This window comes from Manis pentadactyla, chromosome 4 (genome assembly GCF_030020395.1).
Source record: "Manis pentadactyla isolate mManPen7 chromosome 4, mManPen7.hap1, whole genome shotgun sequence".
NCBI lineage: Eukaryota > Metazoa > Chordata > Mammalia > Pholidota > Manidae > Manis > Manis pentadactyla.
In genome coordinates this window covers 14,867,615-14,889,484 of record NC_080022.1, presented here as the reverse complement: position 1 = coordinate 14,889,484, position 21,870 = coordinate 14,867,615, and the positions used below count along the sequence as shown (strand labels likewise).

At 56.1% G+C, this 21,870-nt stretch overlaps 1 protein-coding gene across 1 annotated transcript in view; it reads left to right on the top strand.

The window, feature by feature from the left end:
• Positions 1–465: 465 nt before the first annotated feature.
• KIF17 (kinesin family member 17) overlaps positions 466–21,870 on the top strand; it is a 41,480-nt gene continuing 20,075 nt past the window's right edge. The window contains exons 1-6 of the mRNA XM_057501931.1: positions 466–1,179; positions 6,209–6,355; positions 7,361–7,462; positions 12,303–12,492; positions 15,380–15,832; positions 18,718–18,827. Coding sequence (XP_057357914.1) covers positions 949–1,179; positions 6,209–6,355; positions 7,361–7,462; positions 12,303–12,492; positions 15,380–15,832; positions 18,718–18,827 — 1,233 coding nt within the window. The 5' untranslated portion in view covers positions 466–948. The remainder of the gene's footprint in view (positions 1,180–6,208; positions 6,356–7,360; positions 7,463–12,302; positions 12,493–15,379; positions 15,833–18,717; positions 18,828–21,870) is intronic.

Genomic DNA, 21,870 nt, shown 5'->3' with positions numbered 1-21,870 from the left:
TGCCCTCAGGCCCCCAGCCCCCAGGGTTTCCTAGTTTTACTCCATAGCACTGGTTTTTTCCTTTGTAATTACACTTTATTAACAGTAGTTTGCTTGTGGGATATTTGTTTCCAGTGTCAGTCTCCCTTCCTGTGGGCACCAGGAGGACAGGGACTAGTCTGTCTCCCAGGGCCCATCACCGTGCCTGGCACTTAGACGACAGTTTCTGTGCCTAGAGGAGGGGTGACAGCCGCTGTTCTGGCTGGAGGCACTTGTGCTGAGCCAGGAGGTGGACAGGGCAGCCTCTCCAGCCAAGAGGTTGGCTCTCAAAAGCTTTTCGTTTAGTTTGGTTGTTTAATTTAGAGTTTTAGAGAAAACGAGCAGCGGCGTTGGAAGGACCCTCTGCCCTGTCCCAGGGACTACGACAAGCTCCGGGCAGCCTTCCCCTGAGTCAGTTCGGAGAAGGTCCTTGTTGCCTTCTCAGGAGGTCTGGAGCCCCGCGGGCGGCCCCTCGTCGGTGTCTCTCCCAGGTGGAGTCTGGCCCGCCCACAGCAGGGCAAGTCGCGTGCCCTCTCCGACCCCGAGCCGTGAGGATTAGACAGCAGAACGCGCGTGGACCGCCTGGCGCGGGCCGCCTCCGGCCAAGGGACGGTCCCGCGCGACGCCCTGCGGCTCGGCGCCCCCAGAACGCGCCGACGTCCCCGGGAGCCGCCGGCTGTGACGCCGCGGGCGTTGCCCAGCAACGGTGAACGCCGCAGCGGCGAGCGGGGCCGCAGGAGGCTACGAGGCTCTGGTCCTGCGGCGGCGCCTGCAGCGCGGATCCCCCACGTCTCCCGCCCCGGCCGGGCCTCGGGGACGGGCGATCCCGGGCGCGGGAGGTGGCGGCTGCCCCGGCCCGGTCCTGAGGCTCCCCGCCCCCTGCTGCCCGGGGTCTCCCGCCCCACGACCGTGCGTCCCCGCCGCGGCGCCATGGCCTCCGAGTCGGTGAAGGTGGTGGTGCGCTGCCGCCCCATGAACCGGCGGGAGCGGGAGCTGAACTGCCAGTGCGTGGTGACGGTGGACTCCGCGCGCGGCCAGTGCTTCATCCAGAACCCGGGCGCCGCCCGCGAGCCTCCCAAGCAGTTTACCTTCGACGGCGCCTACTACATGGAGCACTTCACCGAGCAGATCTACAACGAGATCGCCTACCCGCTGGTGGAGGTGAGGGCGCCCGGGAGGCCGCCTCCAAGGACCGCTGGGCAGGGCTTGGGGCCCCCTGGGGAGGTCCTGAAAGGACGGCGAGGCCCACAAGTTGGGCAGGAAGGCTGTCCTGGAAGGGGTCAGGTGGACAGTGACAGGTTGGGCTGGAGACTTTCGTCCAGGCAGGAGACAGAAGGAACCTCCTATAATGTCCGTGTCTCCACTGCCCCCAGTGCCAGAGCTGGTGCTCACCCCGCTCCCTTCTGGTCCCCAAGACCACTCGCCCTCCCTTCTCATCAGAGAACCTCAGGACTTCTGTAAAAGCTCCAGCCACCTCCCCCAATCGGTGTTGGCCTCCTCCTCCCGGCCCAGTCGCCTCTCTACCCTCCCTAGGCACATGTCTGTGCGTGTGCTGGGATTCCCCCACGTCTGCAGAGAGAAGGCCGTTGGCCTGGCCTTTGTCTTAGAGGAATGGAAACCCTTTACCTTTGGTCTAACTTACTTCCTCAGGGGTTGAGGAACAGGGGCAACGAATTTCTCAGCCTTTGTGGGCCTTTCTCCAGAGCACTCTCACACTAGGTAGCTCGCTTGGGCTTCGAAACAAGGAAGGCACCCCCATTTCACAGACAGGGAGACTGAGGCCCAGAGGGAGGAGACTTGCCTAGGCTCCATGGGCTGGAGCCACACCTTGTGTCTCGTGGCCAAGGGCTCTTTCCTTTCTACCAGCATCTTCCCAGCTGCAGCGAATCATTAGCTAAGTGAGACGTCACAGGTTGTCCCAGAAAAAAGGAAAGTTAGGGAAATGCTGAATACAGCTTGTCTCACTTGAAGTTTCCACGCACACAGTGGGATACTTGGCACCTTGGGGAGTCCTGCAGCCAACAAGCTCATTTGGCTTGGTTAACCCGGTGTTTCCAAAATGTGTTTTACCACAGAGCCTTTTTTATTTTGGCTGGCAGGCCATTCAACAACTAAGAAGCCTGTAACACCTCTTCTGGCTGCCCTATCCCTTCTTTGAAGATGCAGTCAAAGCCCTTGAGAGGGCTGAAGTATCTGAAGCCCACAGCTCCTCAGAGGTCAGGACTTTGCCCAGGGGTGAGGGCAGCTCTCCCTACAGGTGCCAGGCTCTGCAGATGGCCAGGCTGCCCTTCTGCCATCCTGGATGGGACCTGAGGGGTTTTCTGGTCCTGTCCCCCTACCCCACTGGGTCCTTGAAGGTCCACCCAGTGGCAGGAGCCCCTTCTTCCCAAAGCAGCCCATTCCACCTCTGCTCTTAGCTCCTGGAAGACCATCCTGCACAGTGAGTCAGAGTCAGCCTCCCTGAACCCACTCTGACCCATGGGCACCCCGAACACCTCTGCTCCCTTGTCCAGGGCTGGCCCCTTGGAGATTTGAAGATTCCAGGACTGAGTCCTCCCTGGCTTTGTCTCCTCCGGGGCCTCAGCCTTGCTCATGGGTCCCTTCCTCATCCTGGAAGTACTCCTCTGAGCAAGCCTCCCTTTTCAGGGTCCCCGGGAAGCCCCAGGCCAGAGGGATGACGCTAAGGACCCACTGGCTGTATGAGATCTCTCCTCCAGCTCTCCCTACTGTCCCCACTTCTGATACTACTTGGGGATTTTCTGCCAGACACCTGCCTCTGGAATCCACAGAACCTCAAACTCAACACATACGTGTTCATTTAATTAATTCATTCGTTCATTTATTCAGCTAACAAATAGCATCTCCATACTAGGCCCCATCTAGTCATTGGGAGCACTGTTCTCTAGCTCATGGTCAGGTGGAGGAGCAGCTAAGCTAACAGCTAGATCCAGGGTGATGGGTGGGAGGAGAAGCATCTGGCAGCTTAGTGAAGAGTAGCAAACCCAGACTTGGAGGGGAGTCAAGGAGGGCTTCCTGGAAGTGATAGGATCTAAGTGATGAGCCCTGAAGGATGAGAGTTATAGGCCAGACAAGAAGGTAGAGGAAAGGGCCTTCCAGGTGGAGACCAGCATTTGGTTCTCACAAGACTCTGCAGACATGTGTGGAGCTGGACTCCTCATTCCTGATGGGAAAACCGAGGCCTGGAGTATCACAGAGTGAGTTAGCAGAGATTCTGATGCCCACTGCAGTGCCCCGTCCTCCTGCTCCATCCTGCCACCTGCCATTCAATGAGCAGCATGAAAGCATAGCTCAGGTGGCTCTGAGCCAGGAGCAGCTGCACCATTAGGGCCCCGTGGCTGTGTGTCCATCCTGCTGGACTCTGCTCCGCTCCCAGGGCGCTCCCAGGGCTCTGACCACCTCCAGGTGGGCTCCTGCCCAGGCCCTTCCCTTTGGTCCTACTGTAGGAAGCTGCCAGCCCTTCTGACTGCCCTATTCTGCCCTTTCCTTCCCTTTTTCTTCTCCAGCCCTCAAATCCGGGCTTCACTCCTGATGTTCTCTGTCACTGGGTGACCTCTCTGACTCTCCTGGATGCTGCCCACCCCAGACCCACCATTCAGCCAGCCCAGCATGTCCTAACCCGAGGTTCCTCACCTCCGTGCCTGGCCTGCTGCCCTGTCTGTGGGCTGTCTCCCAACCAGTGGCTTTGCCATCTCCCCCTTCACACCTTGAAGTCACCTCTGAACAGCCCCCCACCCGGACGACCCAGGGCCCAGGTATCTTGGCTTCTACCATGTCCAGACTGAGGATGCTGGGCCACGTTTCTGGAGATACTGATGCAATGGGAGCCATAGAATTTGGTCCCTGGATGGGACAGAGTGATTCAACAGACAAAAGCTGTAATGCTATTTAATGGGAATTATTGCTGAGGATGACAAGTTAAAAAGCAAGTTGATTAACAGTTGATTTCATGAAAATCATTCAGTGATAATAGCACAGGGGAACGTGACGGAACCTGGGGTGGAAGAACAGAGCGGCTGACATTTAGGACCTGCTCCACATGTGAGCCTGTCCCTGGCAGGTCTTCAGGTCAATTGATGGGTGATATTTTTTTGAAATCTTATGTTTTATCTTAAAAGTGCATGTAAACCTGTTTTCTGCTCCGCTCCAGAGCAGCGCTGTTCCGGAGCACTGCCTGTGATGGTGGGAACGTGCTGTGTCGGGCCGTCCAGTTAGGTCCCACTAGCTATTTGTGGCAAGCGAGCCTTTGAAATGGAGCTAATGCTGCCGAGGAACTGAATTTTAATTAAGCGAAATGACCACATGTGGCTCATGGCTCCCATATTGGATGGCAGAGCTCTGGAGCAGTGCTTTCCAAAACAAACATCATGTGAGCTACATGCATATTTTAAACGTTTCTAGTAGCCACATGTTAAAAAAGTGAAAGGAAACAGTGCAATTAATATATTTTACTCAACCCAAGATATCCAAGATATTATTTCAATAAAACATTGTAACAGATATTACTATTATAGAATAACAGTGATATATTTTGCATTTTTTCCATACTACATCTTTGAAATCAGGTATGTGTTTTATACTTATAGCATGACTCAATTCAGATGCTTAAGTGTCAGCTGTTGAAATGGATCACAAAAAATGGAAAAATGTTTTAGCCTGTTTCAATTAAGAGAAATTAATTAAAATCAGTTCCGCAATCACACTGGGCACATTTCTAGTGCAGCTTAGTGGCTGCCCCACTGGCCAGTGCAGCACTATGTATTTCTGTATAGAATCCCTTCTCTGGATGACACTGATATCAGTGGGTGACACTGATACTCTGGCCTCTGCACTGTGTTCTTCCTGGGACTTTATGTGTCCCCAGCTATGAGGAGCCCAGCCAGCGGGGCTCCTGGTTGGGTGACCGGTCTGCCACTGCCTCCCCCACTGCAGGGGACCCATCCCTATGTGTGCTGGGCCTGCCACCTTCTGATGAGCTGCAGGAACCCACTCCGTTTTCAGGGTTCCTTGGATAGGAGACAGGTGCTTGTCTAGTTCTGCCTGTAAAAATGAGGCCTGTCCCTCTGAGAAGCTATGAATCATGACTTCTGTGGTCTTCCTCCATCAGCAGTCCTGAGGCCCCTGAGCCCCATATGGTGTACAGGATGGGACTATGCAGTGGAAACCAGGCATAAATGCCCTGTGGGTCCTCGGGGCCTGGGAGCAGGACTCCCCCTCCCCTGTGCGGAGTTCTAGAGTTTGTGACCCGGTGAGCTCTGCGAGGGCAGGGACTAGGCTGTCCTCTGTGCCCGTCGCTCATCCCCAGCCAGAGCACGGCACCGGCACAGACTGGGAATCAGTCCCTATGGAATGACTGTCCCTTAGGGAATGAAGGACTTGAGGCCTGCTGCCCAGCTGGTGGCTACCTTCCTTCCCAGCCTGGTCTTCCATCCCCCTCGCCCACCTCCACCTGCTCTCAGCCTCTCACCCCTCTGAGCCCCTTAGCTAGGAGTGCCTTCCTCTTCCTGTCACCTGTCAAAATCAAGCCCACTGTCACTACCCTGGTTCTCCTCCGACCTTCCCAGGAAGCTTGGCCTGGTTCTCCCTGCACGTCGTTCCCCCTCTCGGCATGCCCTCTCCTTGCCGGGTGCAGGAGCATTGTCATTACATCCACCTCCACTCACTTGTGTGAGAATCGCTTGTATCCTGGTCTCCCCCACACTCCAGGCAGACATTAGCAAGCACCTCTGCGTGCCAGCGCTCCACATGCCAACGCATGAAAGCACTCAGGCAAGCCTCACGACAGCCCCAGAAGGACATGCTGCTCTCACCCCTTCTCACAGAGGAGGCCCCTGAGGCTCCACGCGCCTTGTTAAGACCTGCCCGAGGGTGCAGGGTCAGGAGAGGGTGGGCACTAGATCTGAACCCAGGTGGCTAGGCCCTGCAGCACAAGCTCTTAACCACTCATAGGGACAGTCTCCAGCCCCACCAGACAGTGAAGTCCTTGAGGACAGAGCTGCGCTGCATTCATCTCTACACTGCCCACCTGCACCCCAGTGCCACTGTGGTGGACACCAGGGAGGGGCCTCCAGCCCCTCACAGTGAGTGAGGAGGCAGCCCTGCAGACCTGGGCTGGCCCCAACCCGGCTGGGCTCAGCCAGCTGAGCACCGGGCTTTTGGTCCCCCTATGCAGGGCGTCACTGAGGGCTACAATGGCACCATCTTTGCCTACGGCCAGACTGGCAGCGGGAAGTCCTTCACCATGCAGGGCCTGCCGGACCCACCCTCCCAGAGAGGCATCATCCCCAGGGCCTTTGAGCACATTTTTGAGAGCATCCAGGTATGGGCCTGGTGGAGGGAAAGGGCAGGGCTGGTCCAGGGGGCCTGTGGGCTCCCCAGGCGCTGCCGCGATTGGTCCTGGGGCACTCTGACCTGCGGCACGCTGCCTGATCGGCCTGCGTTGACTAGGCACAGGTGAGCAGAGGCAGGCTCTGACTTCTGAAAGGGTGAAGGGAAAAGAACTTAAAACTGAGAAGCTTCTACCTACCAGTTCCCTGTATACCTCCTGCCATTTGGGGGTTTTAACATTTCATTTGACACTCTAGGGGGACGTAATGACCCGGAGCACTGGCCCGAGCAGTGCTTGTGACAGTCATAGTTTCCCTTTTCATTGAGCTAAGCCTTGTGCAAAGCCCTTTGCGTAGTAATCTCATTGAATCTCCACCCTGGCCCAGGAGGTAACATTATTCCCATTTTCAAGATAAGGAAGCCGAGACTTGGAGCCCTTGTGGGCCAGGCCAAGGCTCGTTATCCCAGTGTCCAGCTGCAGGTGAGACTGCCCTGGCGACCGTTCATGGCAATGCGCAGAGGTTCCTCCAACTGGGAGATGGCCGAGCGGGGACTGCCACCTGGGCAGATGCAGAGCCCACTTCCCCTGCTCCCGGGACTCATGTTGGGGCTGCCCTACCCCTCCCCGCCCAGGCAACATCTAGCAACAGAGAACTGTCAGGGATCAGCCTAGGGCCAGTTGCTTGGTCCCAGCCTCACCTGGAGACTCAGTTTCTCTGCCCAAATAATGGGTGGCCTCTCCCGTTTCCTTTCCCATGAGGCCTGTAGAGAGAGGTTAGACAATGCAATGTGAAAATTATGCAACTCTGAGGAGCCTGAGGGCCACACAGCTGGAGAGGAGGAGAGAGCTTGCCAGGCGGGCAGGCAGGGCCAGGTGAGGCTGGGGACGCCTCTCCCCTCCTGCTGTGATGTCCTGGCTGCAAAGGGCTCGGGTCCCAGGGTCAGGCCTGGCAGCAGGTGCTCAGGGGGCTTTGCTCTCCCTGTCTACTCTCTGTAGTGTGCAGAGAACACCAAGTTCCTGGTCCGGGCCTCCTACCTGGAGATCTACAATGAAGATGTGCGTGACTTGCTGGGGGCTGACACCAAGCAGAAGCTGGAGGTGGGTGCAAACCTGGCACAGGCAGGTGGGGGCTGGGGGAGGATGCTGGCATCAGGTGGTGCCCCCTCGGAAATACAGGGAAGGCATCCTGAAGGCACAGGCGCTGGTTCTGACTAGAGTGGGAACTTTTGAATCAAAGTTTGGAGTGTTTGCGGAGTCCAAGTTGCAGGGGAGGGGGGGAGGGGGCCACACGGTGGGGCTGGCCCCTACAAGGTAATGCTCCCTTTATTGAAATAGATGAAATTTTATGATAGATTTCATTTGAAAAATAAGTTCCACTTCTAAAAAATTGTTTTGAAAATCTCTAGGGGCCCTTCAAAATAGACAGAGGTAATAATGATTATCATTTATTGAGCACTTACTATTTCCTGACTGCTTTAGGCACATTTCCTATTTAATACTCACAGTAACCTTGTTAGGTAGATATCATCATCCCCGGCCTAACAAAATAGAAAGGCTAGTTTAGGGAGGTTGATTGACTTGCCGAAGTGTTACACAGCAGTTCAGTGGCTGAAGCTGGGTTTGAACCCAGGTCTGTCTGACTTCAAGTGCTGAATCTCAAACATCCCATTCCACTGCTGCTGGTGGCCTCAGATTCTGGGACCTTGTTGCCCTTTGAAAGGGATCTGGCTTGGGGGTGCCCAAGGACCGATGATACGACCTTACAGAGGGGTTGTGAGGATTGAAGAAGGTCGTGAGGATGAGCTACTTAGCAAAGCACTAGTGTGTAGTAGGTGTTTGATGTGTGAGCTCTTGCGGGGCATCGGGATTCTGAGAAAGACAGTGAATATGACCAGGGGTTGGTTACCAAGTGGAACTCTTGGAGGGAGGGGTCAAGGACTGGTTGTTCATGATAGAAAAAGGCAGGGCTGGCTCACTTGGTCACTGAGTATTGCATACATTTCATAAATTGTCCTCAGTCTCCTAAAAGGCTAGAAAGAACATAATTTCCTAGCAGGGTGAAGTAGGATTAGATGCTCTGAGGATTCTTTTGAGATGGACAGAACTTGACCCAGGAAGGTCAAGTGACCTGCTAGAACTGAACAGCCAGTTGGTGGCAAGGCTGGAGCCAAGTCTGGGTGCTGAGCCTTCACTTGAGTGTGAGGCCTTGGTTATGTGCCCTATCTGGGACTTTTTAAATGCTTGGGGATCTGGTCAGGTCTGAGGAGGAGAGGCCAGTCAGGGCAGGCTGACATAGATCTGCAGCCAGAATGCTAGTGGCTACCCTTCAACTCTGGTGCTGCTTATCTGACCAAGCAACCAGTGGGCTCCCAAGAGGCCCACCTCCTTCAGATGCAGAGTGCTTGCGTTGGGGGTTTCAAACAGTAATGAGCATCAACTCCGTGAGGTTGCTACAGAGATTCCCATTTTACAGGTGAGGAGACCAGTCTGAGAATGAGGTGATGACTTAAGGCCACTCAGCTAGGAAGCCACAGAGTCAGGGCTGGACATTTCCCTGGCCCAAACTACTTAGATCTCCCCCAGGCACATGCCTTGACAGCCACAGGGGAGACACAGAGCCAGGTAGGGGGCTGCTTGGGACACCTCCCAGTGCTCCCAAACCTCACTGACTGCTTGGACAGGGTGTCGGAACCACCTGGTTTTCACCCCACCTCCACCCACGTGGGGGCAGAGCGGCCTGCTCAGCTGGAGCAGCCTGCTTGCCCCCACTTGCCATGTGTCCATTTTGGGGACTGTGAGTTCCTCTCTGATCTGCAACCATTCCTTGGTCCAGCTGAACAAATCAGACCTCAGGGAGCAGCTGTCTTGAAAACTTTTTTACCAGTCATATCATGGAAAAAAATCATTAAAATTTTTTGAGCTGGGAAGACCCTTAAAGAGCTTTTAGTCCAACTCTTCCCTGCCACAGATGAGAAAGCTGAGTACCAGGGAGGGGAAGAGAATTGGCTAAAGTCACACAGCAAATTACTAGTAACTGCATTTCTACAGAACTTGTGGGATCTGAGTAGCTGGGTGCTTTCTTCCCTGTATTTTTGGGGTCAGCAATACAGGAAACCCTTGGGCAATGAGAAGCCAGCAATGGGTTTCCATTCAAAGATAAGTTCGGCCAAAGTTGAGACATTCATTCAACAAAGACTTACTGGGAAGACCTCGAGTGTAGCAGCGCCAGGCCACATGCTGCAACAGGTCCGCACAGGTGTGAATTCCCTCCCTCCAGGTCCCCATTCCGACCAGGGCCTGCCTGGACCCCTCCTCCTCCGCTCCTCCCCAGCACCGCAGTGCTTTGCCCTTTCTGTGCAGGAACCTCCAGCCGCCCACTGCAGTCCTTCCTCTGTCTTTTCTTTCCTGGAGCTGGGGTAGCTGAGTCATAGCTCAGCCCCCAGACAGGAAAACGGGGAGAGGAGGCAGGCGCAGGGACTTGCTCCCACATGTCAGCCCCAAAAGGTCAGCCTGCGGATTCAGGGCCTCGTGCGGGCGGCACAGAGCAGAGGGGCCCTCCTCCTCATGCTCAGTGTGCTGGCCCCTGGCACGGCCTCGGTTACCCAGGGCCCGAGGGACGAAGGTGTGGCAGCGGCGTGCACTTGCCCCAGCTGGGGTCCAGGCCGCAGGTTTTGAGAGTCAGGCTGCCTGGCAGGTGGGAGGACTGCCGGTGACAGGTGCACGCGACATCACAACAGTCTCAGGACGAGGGGCTGGGGGCTGTTCTTAGCCCTCATCAGAGAGGAGGCCACTGAGGCTCCGTGTGCCTGGGTGAGACCAGCCCACCTTCTCGGGCCGGGAAAGGATGGAGATGGGATTTGAACCTAGGCCCCACAGCACAAGCTCTTCACCTGTGCTTAACGCAGGGCCTGCATTTTGGTAATGAGAGGTTATTTGATTGGCTAGGGCCTGCTAGAGATTTGGGGGAGCCTGTTAACCATCCTCCCGTCCTTCCGGACCACTGCGGACCTGGCTCATGGAACCCACCCCAGGGCTAGGCGGTGGAGGCCCTCAGGGCCCCTCCAGTAGGTTCCAGCACCCCTATGGACAGTGTTGTGACCCCCTCCTCCTTGGGGGCGCTTCCTGGCTGGGGCCGGCTGTGGACGCATCCTGCGGGCTCACCTGCGCCACCGCAGCGCAGCGTGTTCCCCTGTGGTTGCCATGGCGACCGGGCTCGCCGCGCAGGCGCAGTTGCCAAGGAAGCGGCGCGCGGTGGGGGGTGGGGGAGTGAGGGGAGCGGGCATCCCCAGGTGGGGGCAAGCCTTCCTGGGCCCCCAAATAGGCGGGTGGCACCCTTACGTGAGGGTTTGCCTCCTTGTCCCTTCTCCTGCTTGTGGGAGACAGAACGTCCCCGCCCTCCTCTGCCCCGTGTGCACGGAGCCCCTCCGAGAACGCGGAGCACTTTTTAGAGCCTCATTCTCTTCTCAGTCTTCATAATCGTCTTGCAAAAATGGGCTTTAGTATCTTTACTTTACAAATGAGAAAACCGAGGCCCAGGAGAGGCAAACTGACTTCTCTAACTAGCAAGCGACAGAGCGAGGTTTCTAACCAGGACTGTCTGAACAATAGGAAGCTCCATTCTTCCCGAGGCGGTGAGCAGCCTCACTTAGCTGGGGCTGCTGTGCGCCAGGCCGGCCTCTGGGTTCTGGGAGCGGCAGTGGGCAGAGCAGACAGCGGCGCAGGCACAGCCTTGGGCGTGAATGGAACCTTAGGTGCCACAGCGCCCGGGGCTGGCTTCAGGCCACACTGTCTGCAGGGGCTCCTGCTTCCGTCCTCTGCTCCATCTGCGCAGCCACTTCCCAGGGCAAGGTCAGCCCGCTGTCATCCCAAGCTCCAGTCACTACAGGCTGCGCCAGCCCCTCTCCATCCTCTGCCTTAGAGTCTTCCACAGCCTATGACCCCAGGGCTGCCCTGCTACTAATATCTGTGTGACCTTCAGAAAGTCACTTAAACTTTCTGTGCCTCAGTTTCTTATGTGTTCCATGAAGCACAGTCCTTCAGGCTGGGCCTGGCTGTGTCTCCAAACTTCGGCTGATGGGGCAAGGCTTTGCTCCCCCGGGCTCCCAGCTGTGCAGCGTGGGCCCAGTCCCACCGGGGACCCAGGCTGCCTGGAGACCAGCCTTTGAGGCTTCCGTGGCTCAGAGCGGCAGACGGATGACTTTTATCCTAATTTATTCTGCTCTTGCCAGAGTGGTTTTATTTCCTCTTACACTTGAAAAATATTGCATTTCACAGCTCTGTGTCAGCAACAAAACAACTTGGCTGCCTGGAGAGCAAGCAGGGAGCCATCAGATAAATTAATTTACTCACTGCCATCATGCTGTGGGCCAATTTGAGCTGTGGGCCAGCAGGAGTTCTGGGCAGCAAATGGCCCTTCATGCATCATGATCCCAGCGTCTGGGGACATCCTTGTTGCCCTGGACCCATGGCAGAGAAGAGAACTGGAGCCGTGTTTAGAGGGCAGGGGTGAAGCAGTCAGAGCCCTTGGGTGACTACAGGCTCAGCTCCCAGGAGCTGAAGTTCCCGACTGGAAACCACCTTTACTATAATTGCACCGACAGCAACAGTGAGGACAGTGGCTGGTGTTTGTGGAGCACTTGCCAGGCCCCGTGCCAAGTAGTGTATGGGCCTTACTTAACTGAGTACTCACCACATCCCTAGGAGATAGGTGTGTTGTGCCCATTTTACAGATGTGGAAACTGAGGCTCAGAGAGGGGAAGTCACTGGCCCAAGTTCCCACAACAAGTAAGAGGCAGGAGTAGGTTTGAGGCTGGTTCCGCTGAAGCAAACCCCCTGCCTGTTACAGGGAGTTTGAGGAGACAGCCTGCAGTGCAGGAGGGCAAAGGTGGCCTGAACTGGACCCTTCCCAGCCCACTCTTTCCCTTGCCTCCTGCCGCAGCTGAAGGAGCACCCGGAGAAGGGGGTGTACGTGAAGGGGCTGTCCGTGTGCACGGTGTACAGTGTGGCCCAGTGTGAGCACATCATGGACACGGGCTGGAGGAACCGCTCGGTCGGCTACACCCTGATGAACAAGGACTCCTCGCGTTCCCACTCCATCTTCACCATCAGCATCGAGATCTGTGCTGTGGGTAGGTGGGGCCAGGCGGGGGGTGGGGGGCTGGTCTGGTCGAGCTGGTTCCCACTCCTAGCAGCCAAGGCACTTCATCTCTAGGGGCCCAGAGGCCCCATCTGAAACTAGGAGGGGATGCAGGAGCTGCCTAGAGGAAGCACAGTAGGACCTTTCCCACGCTAGGGCCCATGCTCCCGGGATAACGAGCACCACCAGCAACACTAACAATACTGGCAGCTAACTGTGAGCACTTAATTTATGGGCTGTGCGATTTGTCTGCATTAGCTCCTTTACACCTTATGAAGGCCCCATGAGGTGGATACCAATAGCATCCCCATTTTACAGATGAGGAGATTGTGGTCGCACGTGTCAGAGTGGGTCTTCTATCCCAGGGGTCTGTCCCCAGGGTGTGTACCACCTGGGCCTTTGGGATTCTCCCCTTCCTCTGCAGTGGTCTCCACTCTTCCATCATGTCACTTTTCCTTCTTTCTGAAAGAGTTCCTGAGAGACGGAGGAGGAAGGAAAACACATTTTTTTCTAGCTGCCTATAGATGCCGTGCTAAGCACCTTACACGCTTGGTTCCATTTAAACCCCACCACAGCCTAGAGCAAACATTGTGATTCTCATTTTATGAGATGAGGAAACTGAGGCTCTGAGGGGTGAAGTGACTTTTTGTTCAAGGTCCCACAACCAGTAAGTGGTGAGCTGGGATTAGAACCCTGGTATCTCTGACATCTGAGTTTCTCCCACTGACACAGTAACTGCCTCCAGCTTGTGGTCTGTCACAAATAGACACCCGAGAGCAGTGGCGCAGGAAGCAGCCTCGGCCCAACTAGGAACCTAATTCTGGAGAGATCCTTGACCCGAGGTCCAGGCCTGCGTTGATGGAACCCCTGCCCCACGGCCCAGCATGTGTGCTGACCTGGCCCTAGACTGGCCACCTGCTGCCTGCCGGGTCTGCGTCTCCCCCAGGGGTGCTGAAACGGAGAGGGTGAGCTCAGTGTGGTCACATCCTCCTGTGGTGAGGCTGTGGGTCGGGGCCGGGACTAGGGCAGGCGAGGGCAGGTGGACAGGAAGAAGGAAGGAGTGGCCTTGCGGGTGCCCCTTGTTGTTTGCCGAGGGGGTTGAAGGATGGGGCAGGCTGCCTAGAATAGCCTTTACATTTTTTTTTAATGTTTGTTATTTTCACTATAAAATAAGTTCAGTAAACATATTTAGGAATTAGGGAACCATATGGAAAATTACTCATAAATACAACTGTTCCATAGCCTTTAAGCGTATTTTCTTTTGGTCCTTTTTTTCCTATGAAAATTCTAATAAACACAAGTGAAATCTGACGCTCTGTAGCTTTGCCCCCACATTTCATTTCCCATGGCATCACTAACCGTTCTCCTGCCTCGTTACTGCCATGCCTTCCTGACTGTGGGTGGTGGCTGAGGACAGGGCATTAAGGGCCCTTTTCTAACCAGTTCTCTACAAGGCGTGGAAGGTGTTTCCAGTTTTCCAGTGTTATAAATAATGCCGTGAGGAACATCTTTGTGCGCAAACCTTTTCTGCTTTCAGAGTCATTTCCTCAGATTAGACTCCCTGGAGTATACCTCCTGGAGCAAAGGGTACACATTTGTTTAAAGCTCCTGGTATATTCCGCAGAGCTTTCCTAAAGGGCAGTTCCAAGTCCCTCCTTCCTGCTGTTTCTTTTCTTTTTTTTTTTTTTTAATAACCCAAAAACCTCAGGACCCTTACATGTTCAAGCCTCTGCTGGGTACCAGCCAAGCTTTTTATTTCTTTACTTCAGGCTGCCGTATTGTTGAGCAAAACTAGGCCAATTCTGGTTTCCACCAGCAAAGCTGAGGAGAAAGCCCCTGCTCCTCCCCCTGCCTCGCCCCCTCCCCCAGCTCATTCGGAACCGTTTATCATGTCATCTGGTGACAATAAGAATTATTAATAGTGCTCAGAGCAGCAAGCTATCATTTAATGAGCACTCGCTATGTGCCAAGCACAATCCTGAGCTCTTTGCATGTGTGCTATCAGCCTAATTCTACAACAACCCTTGGCGTGGGCCTTAGATACCTATTTTACTGCGAGAGAGCCTGGGGCTCAGAGTCAAATGAAGTTATTTCCCTGAGTTTCACAGCTATTAAGAGATAGAATGGAGATTGGCTCCCCCAGGGCTGTGCCTTCAGAACCTATGCTTCTGAGTCCGGTTCCTGTTACCCTCAGCACCTGGGTCTGTGGGGCCAGCACAGCCTGTCACTGCAGAACTGGGCTGTTGTCAGGGGCCGTGAGCACCGGCTGCATGCTGGGCCCTGTGCAGACTATGCCCAAATGCACTGTCAGTTTACTCCTGGCAATAACCAACCTGAGTGGGAAGCCATTGTTAGTCTTAGTTTGTTGATGTGAGAATTGAAGAACAGAGAGGTACGTGGCTCTGCCAAGGTCACTCAGCAAGTAGGAGGCAGGAGTGGGAAGCAGGTCCAAGAGTCCCCAGAGCCAGTGTTTTGGTATTAAAAGATACATTTCCCTAGTTAGCCCAGTCTTAACCCCTCCCCCCTGCTTTGGCCTCACAGGAAATCTGTAGGAGCTGCTGATAGCTGTCAGAAATCCTGCTGCTCTCAGAGAGTAGTCTGTACCTCCCAGCCACTCTTCCCCAGAGTCAGACAGCCCTGGGTTCTGATCTTGGATCCACTACTTAGCGGCTGTGTGATCCTGGGCAAGTTAAGAGCCCTGTCTGAGCTCAGTTTCATCATCTGTAAGATGGGCACAATGATAGTACCTCCTTTGTGGAGCCCTGTGTGGCTGGAATGAGACCTTTGGTGAGTGGTGAGCACTCAATGCCTGGCGGCTGACTGCCTTCCTTATGGGGGGCTCACCTAAGGCCTCACCCCTCTGCCTGCTCGCTCTGTAGGTGAGCGGGGCAAGGACCGCCTCCGGGCAGGGAAGCTGAACCTGGTGGACCTAGCAGGCAGTGAGCGGCAGTCCAAGACAGGTGCCACGGGGGAACGGCTCAAGGAGGCCACCAAGATCAACCTGTCGCTGTCGGCACTGAGCAATGTCATCTCGGCCCTGGTGGACGGGCGCTGCAAACACATCCCCTACCGGGACTCAAAGCTGACGCGGCTACTGCAAGACTCACTGGGCGGCAACACCAAGACGCTGATGGTGGCCTGTCTGTCGCCGGCTGACAACAACTATGATGAGACGCTCAGCACGCTGCGCTATGCCAACCGAGCCACGAACATCAAGAACAAGCCACGCATTAACGAGGACCCCAAAGACGCCCTCCTGCGCGAGTACCAGGAGGAGATCAAGAAGCTCAAGGCGATTCTGGCCCAGCAGATGGGCCCCAGCAAGCTGTCAGGTGGGGCTGCTGGGGGAGGGATGGCGGGGGTCCAGGGGCCCAGGAGAAAGGCTCTCTCCCTTTGCCTTGCTGCCTCTGGCTTCGCATCTGAGAGACGTGGAAGCAATGCCCCACCTCTCCCAATGTCACAGGAGCTTTTGGACAGTCAGGGAGAGCCTGGGTCGGGGCTGGCCGGGTGCTGCGTGCTCGCTGATGGCCCCAGCCGCGGCGGGTCTGTCTGGTCTGTCCCAGCTGCTGCAGGCTCCGCTGCCCGCTCCCCGCCTCCAGGCTGCGCGTCGTCATCCCGCCTGTCTGCCTGCCTTCTCTGTGGCAGCATCGTGATCCTCTGCTGCTTAGCAGCTGGGTGACTCACTCCCCCATGTCCCACCCCCACTCGCAATTAGGCACCTTGTGATGGCAGTTCTCACACCCAGGCGTTCGGCTGTCATCGGGCAAGCAGACACCCTTACCTGAAGCAGAGGCCTGCAGGGGCCTTGCGACTGAGGGACTCCAAGGTGTTCTTTACCTGAGAAGCCCTTGGGGAAGGGAACACAAGAGAGGCTGAGTCCACCTGTTCATTCCTCTCTATCCATCCATTTTCTGCACCCATTCATCTAACTCATCCACCCATCAACTCACCCACTGATCCATCCACTCACCCACCCACCCACCCATCCACCCAGAGTTCACTGAACTCTGTATGTGGACCTGTGCTGGGCACGGGGACACAGAGATGGACCAGATCCAGGCTCTGCCTCATGGGTACGCCGTCTCCTGGGGGAGAAGGCACTTGAGCAGACCATCGTGTGCATCCAGGGCAGCAAGCTGTACGGGCACCGTGGACAGAAGGGAGTGCATGGTTGGGTCTGTCTGACGGTAGGTGAAGTCAGTCAGGGAAGGCTTCACGGAGGAGACGTGATTGAGCAGAGTCTTAGGGGGTAAGTCCCCCAGTTAGGATGAGAGTGACCAGTGTATGCAAAGATGTACTAGTGATGCAGTGCATTTGGGGAAGCATGGGTAGTCCTGGGGCTGCCTGGAGAGAGGCAGCCGGGGCAGGGGGCCAGGAGCTGGGGTGGAGAGGCCTTGACCAGCACAACAACAAGGGGTTCCACTTAGCCCATCTGCCCTCCCCCTCTTTCCTTGCTTCCCCACCCCTGACCCCGCTCACCCCCAGGATCGGCGAGGGGCAGCTAGACGGAGGAATGGTAAGAGCTACCAGGAAGGAGCTGGGGAGACTGCCCTGGGCTTCCTGGACCCTGCAGCCAACACTGGGGCCGCCGCCCAGTGGTAACCGCGGCAGCCCTGCAGGGTAGGGGCTGTGAATGTCCTCGCCTCCTGGATTTGAAGCCCGTGGCTCAGCAAAATGAAATGGCCAGGGCAGGGCAGAGAGCTGAGCAGGAATGGCCAGTTCACATCCTGGCTCCTTGGGCAAGTGACAGCCCCTCTGAGCCTGTTTCCTCATCTGTAAATGAAGGTAATGGCCACACCTGCCCTGTCCTGAGGCAACTGGGAGGACTGCATGGGGCCATTCACATGTGGGCTTCGCCCAGGGCCTGGCACGTAATGCTCAATAGGCAGTACGGGATGCCTGACCTTACAGTTGGGCCTTGGGACCAGGTGTATCTGACTCCAAGCTCCACACACCCCCCGACCCCACGCTTCCTGTCAGCATTGCCCGCTCAGCCCAGGGTCTGCCACTGGTTGCTAGTGGGCACATTTCTCTCTCCTGCTTTTAGCAAAACTTGAAACACTTCTCTATTGGCACTGGCCCCAGTCTCTCTCCCTTGGCTCTGTCTTGCCCCTCGTCCAGGCGGGCCCTGTGCCCCATCCCACTGAGGCTGCCCCCGGTCAGGGATGTCCCCCTATCGTTCACCCAGCGACTGTTCCCCAGCAGGCCCCACCTGTCCTCTCGGCACCGGGTGACTCAGCTGGCCTCCCCCTTCTCCTGGAACCTCACTTCCCGGACACCCTCTGTCCTCGTTCTCCCCCTGCCTCGCTGGCTGCTCTTCTCAGTCCCCTTGCAAGAGGCCTCTCTGCCCCCCTTACCATCCCTGTGATGGGCTACCCCGGCTGGGTCCCCTATCTTCTCCCTACTCTCTCTGCAGAGGTAGCTCCATCTGGTTTGAGCACCATCTCTGTGTTCATGACTCCCATGTGGACCTCCAGCCTGGCCGTGTGTTCTGGGTCCTTCCCTGGCCCTGCCAGAACTCTCCACTGCCCAGTTTACCCGAGTCAAAGCTGAAGCCTTCAGCTCAGCCTCCAGGGTCCCTGCAATCTGTCTGTTGCCTCTCTGAACTCCTCTTTGCTCTTACTCTCCCTTACTCATTCTGCTGCAGCCACATTGGCCTCCTTACTGTTCTGGGAACAGTCCAGGCCCGTGCCAGCCACAGGACCTTTGTACCCACTGCTCCCTTCTGTCTGGAGAGCTCTTCCCCAGGGTCTCCACCCGCCTCTCCCCCTCACTTCCATCCAATCACTGCTTTCATGTTACCTTGTGGGGAGGTGTTTCCTGAGCACACTTAAATTGCAACCCTTCTCCTGTTCTTGCTTCTGAGCATCCCCCTGCTTTCTTTCTCTTCTTAGAATGTATCACCTTAGAACATGCTACGCATTTTGCTTATTTGTTTTGTTTGCCTTTCTCCCCAATTGAAAACAATCTGGGTGGGGAGTTTTGTCTGTTTGGTTCCATGCAGCATCTCCAGTGCCTAGAGCATGTGGGTGTTCAAGGAATACTTGTTGAATGGCTGAGTAAATAAGCGCTTTGCATAGTGACGTTTGAAATAAGTTTAATACTTCAAAGTCAGTTTTTGAATGAGTACATATTTGTTTTTTTTGTGGATTTCTGTTTAGCTCCTGCAAACCGTGTGCGCCTTGGTCACAGCCTCTCCTTTTGGTCTTTCTCCCAGCCCTGCTATCCAGTCGGGAGCCCGCTAGCCCTGCCCAGGTTGAGGAGAAGCTGTTGCCCCCACCTGTGATCCAGTGTGACACAGAGGCTGAGAAGCAGCTGATCCGGGAGGTGAGGCCCCGAGCAGGTGGGAGGGAGGCCCCAGCAGAGGCATCATTTCTCCCCCCATCACTTTGGGGCTGGTCCTGGTACAGCTTTCCTGAGGACCTCAGAAAGCCAAAGCTCAGAGAGGCACCATGACTTGCCTGAGGCCACACAGCTAAGAAGAGTCTGAGCTGGGATTTGCACTCGGATTCCTGAGTCCAGAGAGCAGTCCGTCCCACATCAGTGCCTGCATGGGGAGATCTGAGGGGGCTGTGGGGGCATCTGCAGGGGCGCCATCTCAGGACTGCAGGAGGGGAGGCTGAGGGTTGGTGGAAGTAGAGATGGCATTCTTGGCAGTGGGCATGGCTGGTGCCCGGGCGAGGAGGTCTGAGTGGAAGGAGTCCCCTCAAGGTGCCACCAAGCCAGGGGCTGAAAGCAGAGCAGCCTGGGGTGCAGTGGGAGTCTCTAGGCAGTCTTTTGGCCAGTGGACCAGTGGGGTATTGGAAAGAAAAAAGATGTCACCGGGGGATGCCCAGGTCCTCCTCCCACATACATGCCTCCCAGCATCTCTGGGAACAAGCAGGACACTTACTGATGCTGAGCTGATCCCCAGAGTGGGGCTTGCACAGTCAGACACAGCAGGGCCTCCTAATTCCTGGCTTAGGCTCTGTCCCCGACTCCGGGCTCTGTTTGTTTCTGGAGCTTCCCGACATTTGAAGGCCACATTCTGAGACCTGAGCATGCACAGGTGTGTGTGTGGTTGCCGTTCAGTCCCTTTAGCTCATGGGCTCTTTCCCAGTGGAGAAGTACTGCTCTGCAGGGACTGAGGCCTGGACTTTTCTGCAGCTGGGCCTCGACCACTCAACTATCACTCAGGTGGGACCAGCCCTGGGGGTTATAAGCAGGGCACCCCCGTCTCCTAGTGCATCAGGCTGGGAGGGCCTGTAGCCCAGCCTCTTGGGGGCAAACCAGGAAAGGCCCGGGTCTCAGTCCTGTGGACTGGTGGGCTGGGGGAGGTCAACCAACCAGTCTCCAAGGGCCTCCTGTGACAGGCGATAGCTTTTATTGCCTGGGAAGAGGCTCAGCTGGGGCCCCAGATGGACCCCTCCTGGCCCCAGGAAGGTTCTGGGAGCTCGGCTGCTCACTTCGCCTTTTCCCCTGCTGGTCTGGGAGCTCCTGGGCCAGGACTGGGCATCGGGTTCATCTCTGGAGCCCCGGGTCTGGCTCCTGGGGAGGTATTAGGAGGAGCAGCCTTTGGGATGGCTGAGCATGAGCTCACAGAATGAGAGAAGTCACGCTTTGGCGGCTCAGAGTGGGTTTTGGAATCACGTAGTGACAGGTGGATGTTTGTCACAAAACAGTGGGTGGGGAGAGTTGGCCAGGGGCTGGCTGGGATGGGAGCTTTCTCCCTGGGGGGCCCAGTTGGGTGGGCGGGTGCCTGGCTGTCAGATAAGCAGGGTGCTGCCGCCCCCTAGTGGTCACTAGAGAGAAGAGCCCGTTTTGGGCTGGCTGCTCCTTGTAGGTGGGGATAGAGGATCCTTCTGCTGGGTTGGGGGTCAGCCACCTCCTCCTCCTGGGGCAGCCTAGTGACACTACATCAGAGCACTGCCACCTGAGGCTGCCACCAAGTGTGTTTTCTGGCCCTGGAGTTTCTTCTATGAGCCACATGTGGAGGAAGAGTAGAGGGTGTCTCTGCCCTGCCTTCTTTTATTCCCTCCCCCCACCTCTTTAATTTATGACCTGTTTATTGAGCACTTAGTATGTAGATGTGCTGCCCTTTCCACCCCAGAACCAGTCAGGATGCTAAGGGGGGTCGCCCCTGTGTGGCGTGGCGAGGGCACCAGGCTGGGAATCAGAACGGCCCTGACGTGGAGGTGTGACCCTTTGGGCTTCTGTCTCTTAGCTGTACTGAAGGGATTTGGACTAGAAGATTCCTAGGGTTCTGGGTAAGTCTTGGAACCCCATGCAAGTGTTGCCCTGAGACTTAAATGCATCTCAAATGTGCTGCAAAATGCACAGTTATGTTGAAGGACCTCTGTCCCCTTCTCTCCCTCCCCAAGAGTCCAGGGCTTGTTGTCTGTGCCAGCTCTGGACTCCCTGAAGGGACCCGGTGAGGGGGGCACAGCAGGCCCTCCCACCACCCGTACCCTGGCCCACCCGCTGGCCTACCACAGCTGCAGGCCCCTATGGCAGGAGCCACTTCAAAAGGCGGAAGGTCACAGACTATCAGCTCATAAACGGGGGAGGCACCACAGGAGCCGGGGGAGGCTGTGGGACCCCGCAGCCTGGCTGTTCCGCCTCACCCACTTGCTGGTTCAGGGGCTGTTCACCCAGCCCCTCCTACGTGCTAGGCCTGAGGCTGCGAGCTAGGCGGGCTTGCTCCCCGGCCAGAGAGCCAGAGGATAAGCCCACAGTCAGGTAAATGATTGGGGCTTATAATCCATGCTGAAGAGAACTGGGCAAAGGGACAGAATGGTGGCAGGGACCTTCCAAGAGGGTGGTCCGGGAGGCCTTTTAGTGATGCAGCGCGTGTCACTAAGCTGAGGCCTGAGGGGAAGAGCTTGCCAGGGAGCAGGGCCAAGGCCCCACGGCAGGGTGGAATAGGAGGGTCTGGTAGTGGGAAGTGGCCCATGTGCCCAAATGTGTGGCCAAGGGGTGGGCAGTCCAGACCACTGGGCCCTTGAGGCATGTCGGGGAGCTTAGATTTTACCCTTGCACACAGGAAGCTGTTGCAACATAATCTAATGGCTGCACAGCTGCCGTGTGGAGAAGGGCTTGGAGTGGGAGCGGGAGTGGAGGTGCGAGGCCAGGTGGCCACTCTCCTGCCAAGAGCTGGCGGAGGTGGCGAAGGTGGAGAGGGCACAGATGAATGAAAATGTATTTTGTTGTTGATAAGTTGAGGACCGTGTAGTTAGAACGATTTGTTGATGTGCAAAGGTGTTCATGATATATTGCTTTGGGTAAAATATAGACTGCAAACAAATACACTTATTATTAGCCCATTAAAACACAGAGGAGAGTTCAGAAGGGTCTTCACCAGCCAGTATCCCAGTTAGTTTTATTCTTTTCT